This window comes from Rhinolophus hipposideros, assembly GCF_964194185.1.
Source record: "Rhinolophus hipposideros genome assembly, chromosome: 12".
Classification (NCBI taxonomy): Eukaryota; Metazoa; Chordata; class Mammalia; order Chiroptera; family Rhinolophidae; genus Rhinolophus; species Rhinolophus hipposideros.
This window is the reverse complement of record NC_138058.1, coordinates 9,639,924-9,657,256: the sequence shown is the minus strand read 5'-3', so window position 1 is coordinate 9,657,256 and position 17,333 is coordinate 9,639,924. Positions and strand designations below refer to the sequence as shown.

The following is a 17,333-nucleotide window of genomic DNA, read 5'->3' as shown; positions in this document are numbered from 1 at the left end:
ACTTAGCCTCTCTGAGCCTCAGTTTTCTTGTCTGTAAGTGGCAATGATACTATGCGAAATTGGTTGTAAGGCTTACATGAGATGACCCTGTCAAGGGCCTGGCCCAAAGCTGGGCAGGGAGCCTGACTTCCTTTACTTCCTTCCTTCCTTTCTTCTCTTACATATTGCTTTTGCTTCCTTCCCTGGTTCACCGTCTCCCTCTCTTCTCTATATAACACAGAATGAGGTGCTTCTTATTTTGGACTCCATTCCTCATGCCTAAGAAAAGGGAACCATTTGTCAGAAGCCGTAGCTGTGGGGATGATGGGAGCTGCCTGCCAAAGCTGCCCTTCCCCACGAATGCATCTCCATGTCCTGCTTACATAGAACAGGCCTGTGCGTGAAACTCTGTGTGTCCTCACACAGTTCATCATATCGGAGGGGAAAAAGCTTCATCAGTGACCAATACAGTCTAGCAAATGTGACATCATAATTTGCAATCCAGTAGCGTGATGAGCAATCCGCAGCAAACAGTCCTGCACCGTCACCCTAAACACGAGACTGTGGCTGCGGGAGGAGTGTGTGGTTCTTCTGTGGTTGCAGTGAGCTTAGGACCAAGACACTGTTTTGGACACAGCAAGCAACAAAAATACTCTCACAATACAAAGCAATGACATTGTACCTACAGGCATTTTTTTTTTCTTGTCTTAAGGAATGGAACAGAAACTGTCTCAACATAACACTTTGACAACCAACAGTGATTCCAAATAGGTGAGTCGGACTGACTACAACGTGAATAAAGACGATACACATGAAGTACCTGTGTGAACTGGGGATTTGCAAACAACCACATTCCCCTGGCCACCCTCGCCCGCTCTGCTGTGAGGATGACAGGGCTGCCGGAACCTTCCACAAGGAGATAACAGCCAGTTGCTGTTCGGCAGCATCACTTAAAAGGTTTTCATTTTCTGCAAACACCGAGGACTCTCTTCTCGCTAGATCAGGCCTTTCTTGGAACTGCTTTGAAATATTCCTCCCTCGAAATGCCTGCAAGTCCTCCATACCATTTCTGAAGCCAGATGTGTTCTATCCTCATCTTCATAAAGAACCACTCATACTGACGAGGCCACTTCCTCATCACCGGGTGCCTGTGGAAATAATGAAGAGGACATGATGTTCTTACCAGAGGGTTCACCCTCTCAGAGTACAGGTCCTGACTCCAGTGTCTTTGGCCAGGTCACACTGGGCCCTCTGAACTCCAGGCCTCATTTGGGCTGAGACCTGCTCAAACCAGCCGGGGGCAGAAGCCAAGGAGTCAGGATGGCAGGAAACTGGTTCCCACAGGGTGGCCAACAGCTCAAGTCTGGAGCCAGGCTCCTAGACTGCAGATGAGCTGTGATGGATGCCTCGTGGGCAGTTTGCCCTCTCAAGCCTGGGTCTCCTCACCTGTCACATGAGATGATGATGGCGGTGCCCAGACCACCGGGCTGCACAAGAGCAAACAATTATGCACACAGAAATCCCTGCATAGAGGAAGTGCTCAGTGAACACCAGTCATTGTATCAGGAAGCAGAAAGAAAGGCTTTATGCATTCGGTATGAAATGTTGAAAGGATTGGGAGCCCACGAAACAAATCTGTTCATGGGAAGGTTTCCATTCCTGCAGTAGGCTTGGAACTGTTGGGCCAAATTGAGAGCCAACGAGCGTGGGCAGGGGACACCATTCTGCTGTTTACTGACTTGCCTTCTCCCCCAGGCATACCCTTAAACACAAATCTTATCTTTACTGGCAAGGGCCGTGGTTCATTTTTTAAAAACTTCATAAAAATTAAAATTTTATTGGGTAAGGGGGATCAAATATATGGTGATGGAAGGAGAACTGACTCTGGGTGGTGAACACACAATGGGATTTATAGATGATGTAATACAGAATCGTACACCTGAAATCTATGTAAATTTACTAACAATTGTCACCCCGATAAATTTAATTAAAAAAAAAGAAAAAAAAATTTATTTATATCTAAAAATGTCATAAACAAATTTCAAAGTCCAAGCGCAAACTGGGAGAAACACCTATGGCAGCCAGAGTGAGATTGGCAGTACTGCCACCAAAGGGCAACTAAGACCGTTGTTGTTGTTGTTTTCAATCTTAAAGAATGGAACAGAAATGGTCTCAACATAACACTTTGACAACCAACAGTGATTCCCATCAACTCAGAGGCGTCAGGTGCCACCGCCCTGACCTCTGCTTTTGATTGCCACAGATTTCTGGGCACACCAACTTGAAAGCATGCACAAACCTTGAAAACATGGCTTGTTTGGCAAATTCCACTTCTTCTGGAGACACTGCCATCACCTGGCCGGTGAGTGTTAATCGGGCACAGCGGGGGTCTTCTGGGTCAACGATGTTTTTTCTGTATTCGAAGAACATTTTTCATATATGAAAATGATATTGGACACCAGCTGGAAATGCTGAGGATGTTATTAAAAAACTGAAAACAAAATTAAAACAGAGATTCTAACTTTTCATAGTCGTCCATTGTTCCTGGACCTAAATGGACCCACCAGCAGTCCATCTGGAGCGGATTTTTTTGGTTCCCAAAAGAATCGGAAGGGAGCAAGGAACTTCTCTCTGAGTATAGTATAGGTAAAGGGCATCTTGCCCGCTGTCCCGGGATGGAGGGTGGCTGGACAAAGCCTCTCCCATGCCCCTGGAGAAGCTGCAGTGATCAGGTGTTGGCCACTGTGGGCTGGGACAGAGGCCCTCCTGGGGGAGCACAGGGGTGGAGGCCGTGGCCAAGGGTAGGTGCTGTGATTGTCCCCTTTTCACAGATGAAGAAATTGTGCCCTAGATGGTTTACGTGACTTGCACCACACCATGCAGCTAACGGTGGGGTGGATCCTGTCCTTGCTCTGGGAGGCTCCACAGGCTACGTATGTGTTGATCTCTGAGATTTCCTCATCTCATCCATAAACAAACAAACAGAACAAAACAAAAACACCCCAGCCTTCAGGGGACTTCCAGCCCCATGATCTCTCATCCCCAGGCAAGCACACAGATGGGTTTCAGCACACCACTCCGACTACAGGACATGACTTGCCGTGTCAGTTTTCAGTGTTAAGTACAGTAACCCTCGTTTATCCACGGTTTTGCTTTCTGTGGTTTCAGTTACCCACAGTCAGCCCTGATCCAAAAATATTAAATGGAAAATTCCAGAAATAAACAATGCATGAGTTTTAAATTGCGAACCAGTCTGAGTTGTGTGATGAAATTTCATGCTGTCCCGCTCTGTCCCGCCAGGGACGTGAATCATCCCTTTGTCCAGCCTCTCTGTTCTATAGATGCTCCCCACCCGCTAGTCACTAGCCATCTGGGTTATCAGACTGGTTATCAGAGAGAGGGAGGCAAGGAGAGAGAGAGGGAGAGAGAAAGAGAGACAGAGAGAGAGAGAGAGAGAGAGAGAGAGACCACATTCACACAACCTTTATTACAGTATATTGTTATACTTATTCTATTTTATTATTAGTTATTGTTAATCTCTTACTGTGCCTAATTGATAAATTAAACTTTATCACAGGTATATGTGCATAGGAAAACATGTAGTATACCTAGGGTTCAGTATTTTCCATGGTTTCAGGCATCCACTGGGGATCTTGGACCATATCCCCCTTAGATACGGGGGAACTACTGTATTCAAAGGATTATTTTTCAATAAATGTAACACGCATATATTACAGAGAAGAATGGAAAGTGCATATTCATTAAATAAAAATGAGGGTGGCCTTGGGGACTCCTAATGCAACCAAGTGGGCTCTGACATTTCCTCTTTTCAAAGACAGTATACGAGTTCTGACAATTAAGTTTGCCAACCTGTTGTAACGATGTTGCTAAACTTTTTTGATATCAGAGGGATTATTCATTATGAATCTGTACCAACTACACAAACCGTTAACCAAGTTTACTATTTGGAAGTGCTGAAAAGGCTGCATGAAAAAGTTAGACGGAACAACCTGAACTTTTCACCAACAATTCATGGCTCTTGCCTCACGACAATGCACTGGCTCACATGGCACTGTTTTTAGCCAGTAAACAAATAACTGTATTGGAACACCCTCCCTACTCACCTGATCTGGCCCCCAATGACTTCTTTCTTTACCTAAAGATAAAGGAATGTTGAAAGGAAGACATTTTGATGACATTCAGGACATCAAGGGTAATACGACAACAGCTCTGATGGCCATTCCAGAAAAAGAGTTCCAAAATTGCATTGAAGGGTGCTGGCATGGGTGCATAGCTTCCCAAGGGGAGTACTTCGAAGGTGACCATAGTGATATTCAGCAATGAGGTATGTAGCACTTGTTCTAGGATGAGTTCTCGAACTTAATTTTCTGGCCTTGTGTATCATAAAATGGCTGCCTTGAAGCATGACTCATTCAAACTCATTCTCAACTCTTAAGTTGCATTCCAATCTGGAGAAGAGTACATTTGTTAGGCAAAGCACACGTTTTGCTATACTTAAGGAACCTGCCTAGAAGTTTTCCTTCATTACACATCCTGCTGAGTTGTAACAAGAGAAATAGTGGAAATGCCCACATTTTTAGTTAAATTGCTTCATGTGAAAACATTGTGTCCCCTTTGAAAATGTTGCAATTTCCTGTGTTTTTGACACTGTAAAAATGTAGTTGTTGAACTGAAAAATATCTTTGTGGGTTAAGATGAAAGAATGATGGGATGCAATCCACATGGTAACTATAAAAATTGAATCAACATTGAATTTTGTAAAAAACCTGAGGTAGGAGAAAATAAATGAAAATAGTAAACAGGAACTAAATTTACATATACCGGACCATCCATTGTACCCAATTTATTCATTTACTACGAAAGCACATTTCTTCACAGAACTGCTCTGTGATGAAAGCAATGAGATTAGCACTCACAAATAAGTCATTATAGAAAAATACATCACATTTAAATAGGGAGTGTTTTTGCTTCTCCACTGGTGGTGGTTACATAGACTAGAAAGGAGATTCTATATTTAAATAGGTAAATAGAAAACTTTCCATTTACACAGTGGGCAACCCAGCTAAACTTGGTAGGTAGGATTACCACCCCCAACCCTACCCCCCACCTCCAAGATGTCTGCGTCCAGAACTCTGGAACATGTGACTGCGTTACCTTACATGGCACGGGAATTGAGGTTGACAATCAGTTGATTTTGGATACGGAAATTATCCTGGATTGAATGGCTGGGCCTAATGCAATCACAAGGGTCCTCAAAGGAGGAAGAGGGAGGCAAAAGAGAGTATTGGAGGGATGTGATATGAGAAAGACTTGACTTGCCATAGCTGGCTTTGAATATGGAAGGGAGCCAAGGAATGCAGGCAGACTCTTGAGGCTGGAAAAGGCAAGAAAATGGATTCCACTCTAGAAAGGAATGCATCCTGCCTACACCTTGGTTTTAGCCTAATGAGACCTGTGTTGGACTTCTGACTTCCAGAACTATAACACAATTTGTGTTGTTTTAAGTCACTAAGTTGTGGTCATGTGTTAGAGCAGCACTAGGAAACTAATATACCATCTGAAGGAAGTGGGACTTTAATCCCACCATTAGTCATGTGAGTGCGACACACCTGAGGTCCCGGGCAGGGGCTGCTTCTGAAACGGTCAGTAAATGCAACAGTGATCAGGAAGGAGGATTCTGGGGACCCTGTGTACACTGGGGACCCTGATCAATGGCTTTCAACTTATGAGAGCCTACTTCGGTGGACAGGGGCTGCAGAAGACATTCCCTCTTCTCTTGGTGACACACTTTGAATATTATTTAGGCATCCACTTCTCCCTTACAGAGCTTCGGGCAACCCCACTCCATCCCCAGATCCTGAGGGCTGGGCTTACCCAAACTTTCCAGCATATTCCATTGTTTGGCCACAGTGATGGATTCAGAGATTGACACAGGAGCAAGGCAGGTCATTAAGGCTCAAGAAGCTGAGGACGTCTGGAGTAGCAACCCCCTTACTCTCCTTTGGCGTCTACCTAGAGAGATGCTCGCTTTTGCTGGACATAAACGGGGCATGTGTACCTGGAAGTTGCTGGCCGTTAAGAGGAAGCCGACACTGGAGAAGGCAGTGAGGAGAGATGGGAAAATCTCAGTTCGGCTGACATTGCAGAGCCCCTAAGAAAAGCTTACACCTGGACTTTCAAATATGTGAACTAGTCAGTTTCTTTAATTCTCCAAGCACATCTGACCTTATTTTTCTGTTTCTTGCAATGGAGAGGTTCTGCCCTAAATGAAAATTGTCAAGTTTCTGGAACTCTGTCTCCATTCTCTGAATGGATCATAAGATTGAGGCATGCCCACCTCATGTTGGATGGTATTAACAGTAATCCCCAAACTATGCTCCGTACAGACTGAAAGTCATGATGGAACTGTGTAAATTCAGGACACAGTTCCTATATGCAGGCATTTACGTAGTGCAGTATGCAAAGCAAGGACAGCTTGTATTTTGAGAATATTTACAAATTTATACATTTCTGTGAAATAAGACTATAGGCACCACCTGTTGGGAGCAGTTCTCCAAGGGTCTCTCATGTTTCTGAATGTCCTGTGGCCAGAGGACTAGGTCCCTTTGCTTTGGACCATCTGTTTACAAAAATGTTTATAGAGCAAAGAGCCTTGGAAGACAGAGTGTCTCCCCGTGGAGCAGAGGGCAGCCTTGTCCTCTGCCCTGTGGGATGCGGACACTATCTCCATCTGGGGCAAAGGGCAGGCAGGTTTACTCCCCGTTATACAAGATTTTGGTTCTCTAGGCTCAGGTCTCCTCTCCTGTAATGCAACCCACTGTGTGTGCAGATGTCACCTGGACCTCTTTGAATCAACCGCTGGGAATTGGGGCTTCGGGGACCTCCCTGCCATAAAACGCTGCTTGTTCTGGCTGCTGCTATTACCGTGAGAAACAGAGTCCTTTATCTCTGACTCAGGAGTCTCGCGTGTTCTGCCGGCATCCATGCACTGTGCAAGCTAACTTCCGACTAACAAGGCTAACTTGTTTGCAAATAGAATCTCAGCCCCTTCACAGCTCTCAGCATCATGTGAAAACATTAGGTTTCTTTGCTTGGGGTTGGAACTGAATTGGTGAGGCAAAACTATTTATATCGTGCGGATCGGAAACTGATTTGCATATATGTATCTTTGAGTAATAAAACTGGGGGGTAAATGATTTTAGAATGTTATCTGTTTCTTAGACAAAAATGTTCCATATTTCATGGATTGTAGAGTAAAATAACGAAAGAGACCTTACTGGTGCGAAGTTTGGAATCCACTGGTGGCCTCTTTCTTTCTGGATTAGCCCAGGGCCTTTATGGGTCCATTCCTCCCCTGGGGATGTGAGCAGCAGGGGCACAAAAGAAAGCCCCTGCTCCACGTACTTGAACCTCCCCCAAGGCTGTCAGTCTTCCTCGAGTTCCCCGGTGAGCATTTCACATGCCCCCCCAGGGTGCTACACCATCTGCCGTTTCCCAACCTCTGTCTCTAGTTAACTCCATTCCTTGGCTCCTGATGGAGAGAGAGAGAAAAAGAAGAGCTATTAAAAAAAACGGTAACTGACTGCAGCTGTTTTTGAGTTTGGGCATCTATGTGTGACTGGGTTCAAGGTAGTAAATTCAGCTCAGAAAGCGCTTTGTGAGCTTGATTTTCCTGGCAAGACCAGACCCGCGTTACTCCCCCCGCCCCAGGTGCACCCCAGGCCAGGGTTGGGGAGGAGAGAAACAGAGTTATGTGTGTGCAGTCCTGCAAATGGTGTCCTCCCGGATGGCAGTGTATGCGGGGTTCCTGCAGGCAGCAGACGCAGAAGGGTTGGGTTAGCTGTACTTGGGAGGTTACCGAGACTCCGAGAAGGAAAGGAAGGCACATGGAGTCTGGAGGGGCTGCCCAGTGGCATGGCAGGAGGCGGGAGGTGAGCGAGGCACCCTCCATCCCTGAGGTGAGGTGGCCAGTGACGGGAGCAGGGGTGACAAGGGGCTTTCTGTCCTAGACTGTTCCTAGAATAGCCAGATTTAGCCGATAAAAACACAGGGTGCCCAGTGACATTTGAATTTTAGATAAACAACAACTGTTTTTCAGTATAATATGTCCCAGATGATATTTGGGACATACTTATGTGAAAAGAGTGTTTGTTTATCTGAAATTCAAATGTCACTGGGCACCCTGTGTTTTATTTGACAAGCCGAGCGGCACCCCCTTCCCCACTCTCCTCCCGGGGCCTGGTTATATCCAGTGTCCCTGCGTGGCAGGGGACAGGAACCACAGACATAGTGATAAGACATCCAGAGGTGATTGAGGGGAAGGGGATGAGTGCTAGGGGGTGACAGTCACCACCTGAATCATGAGCACTTCTCTGGGAACCCCTGGAAACGTCCCGGTAGACTCTGTCTCCTGCCATGGTCGGTGAGAGCTTGTTTTACTTGAGTATTGCTGTAAAGGGTGACCCTGGGGACTGAGGGCCTTGACCTGTAGTTTCCATCTCCTTTCAGGTCAGAAAACATTCTTTCAGGGATTTCTCCCCTTTCACTTGCCCTTTTCTCTTGCCCTTTTCAGCCTGTGCCTATCCAGGGTGGGCACCGTGTGACTCAAGAGCATGACTGGAAAAGCCCATTGTGCGCAGGTGGCCACCTGGAGCGCCCAGAGGATAACTCACCCACTTGATCCTGGTAGTGAGTGGCAGGACCTGTACGGAACCACTCTCCCCCCTCCTAGTCCCTGGCTACGTTCATTTCATTACATTGAGTCCCTGCTCTGTTTCCCCTGCTGGCACTGATGCTTGCGCACGCAGCCTGGCCCTTCTTTTTAACCTTTTCTTACTCTATTTTTTCCTAAAGCAGAGCCTAATATGGTATGTGATAGCTTGAGCCAGAGGAGTCAGGGACCAAATATTAAAAGGGTCTGTTTTGGGAGAGTGGGCTTCTTGCCCACTGGCATGGGTCCATGAGGGAGTACTGTTCCAAGGCATGCACCCCATTATACTGGGGTTCCTGAATGCTGCCAAATAGAACACCAGTGGGGAAAAAGTGGCTTAGAGGACGTCACAAAGGAAACAAGAAGACACTGATTGTGTTCTCAAATTATTTCCAATCAAATGACAAGGTTTCCTTCCAAATGTCTAATCTCCTTTGAGAGACACAATCCCCCTTTGCTACCATTTCTCTTATACTCACATTTTTATGAGCTACAATTTTCGAAGAACTTCGCAAGGGATGCATTTTTCTAATCAATATACATGCAACCTTCCCAAACACCTCCTGTCTTGTTGGTGAGTATATTTACAGGTCAGTATTATTTTTATGTATTTGTGTCCATGGTAAAGAAAATGTTAGAAGAAAGACTACATTATGTTCTTTTAAAACCGAGGAAGTTAAATCAACACACATAAGCATACTGAGCAAATGACATTAAAAGATTTGTTCAACTTTACTCTGATTCTTTAAAATACAGGGGAAAAAATGGTTTTATGTCATCCTTGACAGACAGGGATACAATTTCAATACACCAGGCCACCCAATCCTGTGACTGGGACAATTACCAGCCATACGTAGTGCTTCTCAACCAGGAGAGGCTTCTGGAAACTTGTGGGACATCTGTCTTGTCACAGTGACTGGATTGGGGACTCAACCTGCACTTAGTGGACAGGGGCGGGACTTCTAAATGTCCTATAATGCATGGGACTATCTTGCTCAGTGAAGTGTCCCCCCAACATGTAGCAGAACCCCGAGACATACCGCTGAGCTTGGTCTCTGATGTATACAGTCAGGTAGTAAATGGAGGGCAGTTGTTCAGATCAGTTTCTTAGCCTGGCACTACTGATACCTGAGGCTGGATAATTGTGGTGGGGGCTCTTCTGTACATTGTAGAATATTTAGCAGTGTCCCTAGGCTCTGCAGCAGCACTCCCGCCCCCAAGTCGTAACAAGCAAAGGCATCTCCTGATATTGCCACATATTCCTCAGGGGAGGGGTCCCCCACCTCCCATTTCAGACCTCGTGGGGCAGACGTAGGTACTTTTACAGGGTTAGTGGAGGAAGAGGAGAGAGTTCCCTCTTATGGTTTTGTACTTTGTTGCAGAAATGTGGGTGTCACAGGCAACAGACACTAGAAGGGGGTGAGTAGCTTTGGTGTGGAAAAAAGGGAAGTAGGCATGAAACTGAGGCTGGGAGAGGGAACTTACTGGGGAAAGGAAGGATTTTTCTAGCACTGTTGACAATTCATGGTAGGATTCTGCCATAAGTTTAAAGTGGAGGTGTCAGCCTGGCCACATGGGCTGCCCCTGTAACGCTGAACCCTCTGGGTGCAGGAACAGAGGAGGGGACAGGGTTTAAGGGGATTAGATATTAAAGAGCCAGTCGGGAGCTCCAGAGGGAGAGGGGCAGAGGAGGTGCAGGTGGTCTCAGAGGACCATAAAGACAGACCATGGAGTCTCACCTGGGCAAAGAGAAAGGGGCCCAGGAGCCACTGATGAGTGGTGGGGGACATGGTGATGGACGCAAGGGAGTCACTGCCTCCATGTGGTCCAAGCATGTTGCAGAGGGGTTACTTGGGCAAGAGGAGGATATGGTAGGATGTTCAGAATGGGGACTCGGATGTGGCACATTTGCTACGGAGTAGGATGGGTCATCCACACACTGCTGAGGGTGAGAGTAAGAGGGTAGCAGCAGGGAGGAACAGCGTGGGGTCTCTGTAACTCCCACCCACCAGTTTTACTTCTGCCCCCCCCAGGTAACCAAAAACAAACAGAATTCCCCTTCTCTGGGCTAGACTCTGGGACACCCACAGAAATCACTTATGCTTTTCCTAAGGCTGTGTTTTCCTCACCTGTCCGGCTGCTTTCAGTTTGTCGATTTCCCTGTTAGACTGTGGTACCCAGAACTGACCTTCATGCTCTGGGAGAACGTATGTAGCATGGAGGACGTCGGCGCTGTCCACCGTCCCATACTCCATCTTTATAAATATCGCATTTTAAAAGCAAGCATCTATATTATAAGTAAGTAATATCATGACTCTCCCAAAATGCCAAAGACAGCATTAGCATACATTAGAATAAATTACCATGTTTCTATCTATACTTGCAAATGCTTTTAAACTGCTATATTCCTGGTTGGATGAATGATGCCCCCCCCAGAATGTGTGACTGTTACTCTGTAGGGCAAAGGGACTTTGCAGATTAAGGGAAGCATGTATTTTATGTTATGTTATTTCATTTTACATTTTATTTTAGTCTTAATTTAATGTTAAGTTATACCAGTATAACGCCTCTTACTGTTCCAGTGAATTTCCCCCCCATTTTTTCCTCCCTGGCATCATTTTCCTGGTTATGGCTTTGGCCTCTCCTGACAATGTTTCTGTCTCCCAAGCAGGATTCACTGCATTAAACTCCCAATCGGTTCAGCCCAGAACCCTCCCGCTGGCTCCCAGGTTCCCACCACTTTCCAGGGGATTGTGAAGGGTCAGGGAACCAGAAGCATTCTGCTTAGCATTCAGATTAAACCGCACCCTATTAAGCAATCTCTGTTGGGCATTCAGTCAGCTGTTCATCCAGCCTGTGTCACATTCTTTGTCACACGAGGTGTAAGAGAAACAAATATAAGTCTAGCCAGCCTTACTGTACCCTAATTCCCATCATTCTGCATTGTGGATGGGAACCTCACCCACGTTTTCTGTCCAGTGTAGCAGAGCAATCTACATACATTGGGTAGACAGTAGTTTTCTGACTTATCAGCTGAGTAAACCTATCTGAGAAAGGGATGGCATTTTTGACAGGACATCCTCCCCAGCCAGTATTGCCTGGTGGTGGTCACTTCTTATTTTAAGGTCACACAAACTAGTTTTTAAAACAGTCTGTTCCAGAATAACTATGAAAGTATTTGTCTTTGTTTACAGACCCGCCCAGCCTCTGATTTTTGTGATTCTGGACGAATTTGTCCATTTTCAAGTTGTTGATGCCTTTCCCAAACCTTGGGTCAAGGTACCAAGGTACTTATCCATGGATTCTCTGAGAGTCTTTTTTTTTTTTTAAGATTTTATTGGGGAAGGGGAATAGGACTTTATTGGGGATCAGTGTGTATTTCTAGGACTTTATTAGGGAACAGTGTGTTTTTCCCAGGACCCATCAGCTCCAAGTCAAGTTGTTGTCCTTTTAATCTTAGTTGTGGAGGGTGCAGCTCAGCTCCAATTCTAGTTGCCATTTTCAATCTAGTTGCGGGGGTGGGGTGGGGCGGGGCACAGCCCACCATCCCATGTGGGAATTGAACTGTCAACCTTGTTGTTGAGAGCAGGTGCTCTAACCAACAGAGCCATCTGGCCGCCCAGGAGCTCAGCAGCAGCTCATGGTCTTCACTCTAGTTGTGGAGGGTGAAGCTCACTGGTCCATGTGGGAATTGAACAGGCAACCCTGTTGCACAGAGCTTGACCTCTAACCAACTGAGCCATCCAGTCACCCCTCTCTGAGGTTCTTAAAGTGAAATTTGTTTTGTCCAGAAGGCGTTGACATATGTATTTAGAGGAAAGAGTGTTCCATTGCATTTCTTTACTCATTTTGGGCTAGAATTTTCCCTTACCCAGTATCAAATCTTGCTATTCAATAGACCTGAGCTGGCCACACACAAAAGAACAGGACACGCAAAAGGGGGAACCAGGTCCATTTCCAGGCAGGAGAGAAGCTGGGATGCCAGAAACGGTTCACTCTGACAAGCAAGTCACGATTTAGTGTGACAGTTCAATTTGCAACCCTTTTCTTTGCATTTTACACATTTCTCTATCATTTTCATATGCTGAGAATATGTTAAAATTTACATTCATCAATTGAATGTCAAATATGTTGGAGCCATTTAATATTATATTTTAAAAGCAAGCAATCACGACTCCCAAAATGCCAAAGACAGCCTTAGCATACATTAGAATAAATTACCGTGTTTCTATCCACACTTGCAAATGCATTTAAACTGGTACATCCATCTGTGGTTAGTTGAATGGCAATCCCTCACCCCAAAAGAAGATATCCATAACCTAATCCCCAGAATACATGAATGTTACCTTATATGGCAAAAGGGACTTTGCAGATGTGATTAAATTAAGGATCTTGACATGGGAAGATTATCCTGGATTGTCCAATGGGCCCAATGTAATCACAAGGGTCCTTACAGAGGGACACAGAAGATCAGACTAATAGGCTGTAGGACAATGGAAGCAACAGGTTAGAGTGAAGCAAGGAATGGGCCACTCGCCAAGGAATGTAGGTGGCCTCTTGGAGCTGAAAAAGACAAGAAAATGGATTCTCCTCTCAGAATCTTGGAAGGAGCCAGCCTTGCCAACACCTTGACTGCAGCCCCATCAGACTTTTCAGATTTCTGTCCTCCAGAACTGTAAAAGAATACATTTGTGCTGTTCTGTGGCACAAAGTTTGTGGCATATTGTCACCACAGTAATAGAAACTTACATACTATCCCTCGAGGGTGGACTCAAAAATTCCATATATTTAACAACTCAATGTTTAGCTTCATTATGTAGGAGGCTTTGTGCTAGCTGCTGGGGTTGGTAGAGAGACATGAGGACACAGTCCTTGCCCTCATGGGGCTTGCGCTCCAGGAGGAGGGGCAGACATCAGACAGCGTGCTATACAATTAATGGTTTATTCACTGGATATTATAACATGGAAACCTGCCTGTTTCCTGACCTTCCAAGCATAGGCAGGTTTCCATATTATAACATCAACACTGAAACATGGAAAATGAGTGGGAATCAGTTAGTTAGAGAGGGACAGGGAGTTCACTCTAGACATATGGAAGAGCGTGGGCAGAGGTCTCCAGGCAGAAAAGAGCCAAAGACAACTGGGATCAGGATGAAGGCAGGGGGAATGTTATGTCAGAGAGATGAGAACTGCCTTGCGGTGGCCATGCAGGCCTCGCAGGCCATGTTAAGATTTTTAAAATGACATCGTAAGAACAATGGGAAAGCCCTGAAGAATTTTCAGCAAAGGAGTGGAATGATGAGATGTGCATTTTGAAAAGATCCCTCCGACTTTAGAAGGAAGAGTGAGTTGGAAAGGGGCAAGCAGGGATCCAGAGAGTCTTTAAAGAGTCAGGAGTACTTAAAGAGCACACAGGTGAGCAATAGTGAGTGAGTGACAGAGACACTACACCTGGCCCAGGTGTAGTGGAGAGAAGCAAGCTGGAGAGAGGTTTGGGAAGTTGACCAGTCGAACTTTGCTGAGTAGCCGTGAGCTGTAAGAGGGAGAAGGAGCCAAAAGTGACACCCGAGGGTCTGTTCCAAATAGCCGAGTGCATAGGGAGCCCTCTGGGAGAGGAGGATGCAGCTGGACTTGAGGTCTGGGGCTCCGATGGGAGGTCTCCGTGGGGAATGTTGTTTGGGGGTCTCTGGCACATAAGGGTGGTATATGAAAGTGAGTGGGGTAGAACAGGGAAAGCGTGTAGAGTGAGGAGACCATCAGCTCGTCCATGAGAGTTTCTGGGACTGGTAGAGCCCTGTCAACCATCTGCAGGCCAATGTCCCCCAGAGGATTGAACACATCCGGCTTGCAGAAGTTTCCCCACATGTGTCCTATATCCTTTCCCTCTTCTCCCCGGTGGAGATTGTCATCCCGGGAAGTACATGGCATGGTTCGTGACCCAGGGGGTGTTGAAGTGAATGCTTTGTGCAATAGGCTGCCTACACGTACCTGTATGAAGGCGTTTAAGACAAGTTCAGATCTTGCCCCATGCCGTCATGTGAAACTCATATGAGGGAAACTGCATCCGAACAGCTTAAAAAATACATCTACATTTTTGTAGGTTCTGTAGCTTCTGAATTAGTTCTGTATGAAAGGGCACTGGAGAAGTTCATGGCCTCCAGTATGCAGCTGACATGGGGAGGCAGGGGTGCAGGGGTTAACAGCCAGGGCCGAGGGGCCAGGATGGGACTGAATCCCAGCCCCATTAGAATTTGGGTTGAAAGTCCTCGCACAAGTTCTTCACACCCTCCGTGCCTCAGTTTCCTCATCTGTAAAAAGGGGCTACCAATAGTACCTATCTCATGAGACTTTTATAAGGACCACATTGGTTATATATATCAGACACTTAGAACACCACTTGGCACAGAAAAGTGCTGAATAAATTATTCTTATTATGCTGATGAAGTATAAAATGTGAAAGGGCACTATCATTTTTCACCTCCTCTTCCTGTCTCTGCCACCCCCAATTCTGCATAGAGGAAACAACTCTTAGTGACAACAGCTACCATTTGTTCGTCCTGGCCACGTGCTGGAAACTTCACACACTGAAGCATTTCATTCCCACCACACACTTTGAGCATGGTACTCCCATTTTAGGAGTAAGGAAATGGAGTAAGGAAATAGTGGCCCAAGCAAATTAAGCAAGCTGTTCAAGGGCAGGCAGATATTAACTGGTGTCTTAGGCTTCAAACCAACGAAATCAAATCAGCAGTTCTTTCTCCCTAACGTACATACTAGTTCTCACATGTAAGTGTGCTGTAGGAATTCCTGGGTTGTTCCTTCAAAGTGTACATTGCAAGCCCCCATCTTCAGTGACTGTTGGAGCCCAGGAATCTGCATTTTACAAGCCGACTTGGCGGCTCTCCTGGTCTCAGTCTGCTCCTCAAGCACGGCTTAGTTACATTATAGCCCGCCAGAGGGTCCCAGAACCAACCTCAGTCACGTGCCCAGGTCCAGAGCTAGCAGCCAGGTTGGGGCTGGGGGCTGTAGGTCATCTCCAGGATCTGGTGATCTTCTGGAATGAGGGCTGGGTGCCCTGGCAGCTGCTCACCTGTCTGAGGGTCTCGCTGCAGGGCTGGCCTATAATTGGGTGCTACTCTGAGGCCACTTCCAAGTTCCACTGAGCTCCGTCTGCTATTCCTCTGGCATGGCCGGGACCCTGTCCTTGGTCCTTGCTACTCAGCTCTGGCTTCTTAGAGTCACCATGGCTCCCCCTCCTCACCGTGGATGACACATATGAAAAACAGGACAGCAACTCCCTGTGGAGCTGCTGCATAGACCAGATGTGCTCTGCTTTCTTCCTTATCCTGCATCACTAGGGATTCTAGTGTGATCTCTCTAGTTTAACAGGTAACATAACATTATCTAATGATACTATCCTGCATTGCATGTTCAGTTGTCCTTTCCAAAATCCTACTGATTTCTTGCTCAGAGATGTGCAGCAAACAATGAACTAAAAAAAGGGGAAGCTGTCTGGAACCTGAGCGCGTCCTTCATTGGAAAGGAAAGAAGGTAGCTACCGGGAGAGCAGGAGGTGGAGGGAGTGGAGGCCGTGCCAGGATCACACCTGTTCCCAGAGACTGTGCAGTGGAGAGAGTGGACGGTTATGGAGACAAAACACTGGACTATCCGTTTTTCTGACTTCCAGTTCTCGGTCCAGTTTCCTAACCTGTAAAACAGAAGGCGGGAGTGGGTGGCTAGGGCCCTTCCAGGCTGTAACTACTTCTAAGCCCACTGGAGTCTCGTCCTGTTTCACAGGGAAAGCTTTGCTGCTTTGTGAATCATACTGCCTGCAGCCTGGTTAGCCTCAGCTATGCCCGCTCTGTGGAGAGCGCAGGAGAAAAAGGCAGAAAAGAAGTGGTGAGTGAACCAGGACCGGCACAGGGGGAGCATGCAAACATCCCCATTCTGGCTGGCTCCTCAGAGGGAGGGGCTGAGGACAGGGCATTCCCAGGAGGCTGAGCCCTAGTCACTCCTCGTGTGTGAGAAGAAAGAAAGAGAGTCAGACAGAAAATGAAATGCATCCTAGGGAACAAATTGCTAGGACTAGAAAACTGAACATAGGCTTAAGATGGGAAGAGAGACGTAAAGAAAGGAACTTGCAGGAGGTTAGTGTCTTATTTTTTCAGGAGGTTAGGACAGGTCAGGTTGAGTTAGATGAGATGGAAATGATGGAGAGATGTATGGATGGAGAGATGGGAAGAGAAGATGCCAAGACAGTAGGGATCACAGCTACAGGAATTCTACTCCTCTCCCCTATCGGAGAGGAGTCACTTTAACAGTTAGTGACCTTTTATACACATGGTCATTTGTCACACCTTGCTGTCTCAGTTCAAACGACGGGGTGACAAATAAGCAGGAAGGAGCACTTGTGTCTTTAAGTCTTAACTCAGCATGCCTAGGAGACAGTTAGTGTTCGATAAATACCATTTGAAAAAATGTCTTATTTTCATCAATGTCTTATTGAACATGTTCTTTTACATACCATACGCTGAATTTACTTAATGTTTAATTGAATTTAATTTAATTAATGTTTAATTATCAGTATCTCTCCACCTTGTCTTTACATTATTAGAATTACCCC

The 17,333-nt window shown here is 46.1% G+C and overlaps 1 protein-coding gene across 1 annotated transcript in view; it reads right to left on the bottom strand.

Annotated features, from left to right (window-relative positions):
* CREG2 (cellular repressor of E1A stimulated genes 2) overlaps nucleotides 1-17,333 on the bottom strand; it is a 29,286-nt gene continuing 11,953 nt past the window's right edge. The window contains exons 3-4 of the mRNA XM_081068824.1: nucleotides 2,279-2,392; nucleotides 1-1,127 (exon numbers count right to left, since the gene is read on the bottom strand). Coding sequence (XP_080924950.1) covers nucleotides 980-1,127; nucleotides 2,279-2,392 — 262 coding nt within the window. The 3' untranslated portion in view covers nucleotides 1-979. The remainder of the gene's footprint in view (nucleotides 1,128-2,278; nucleotides 2,393-17,333) is intronic.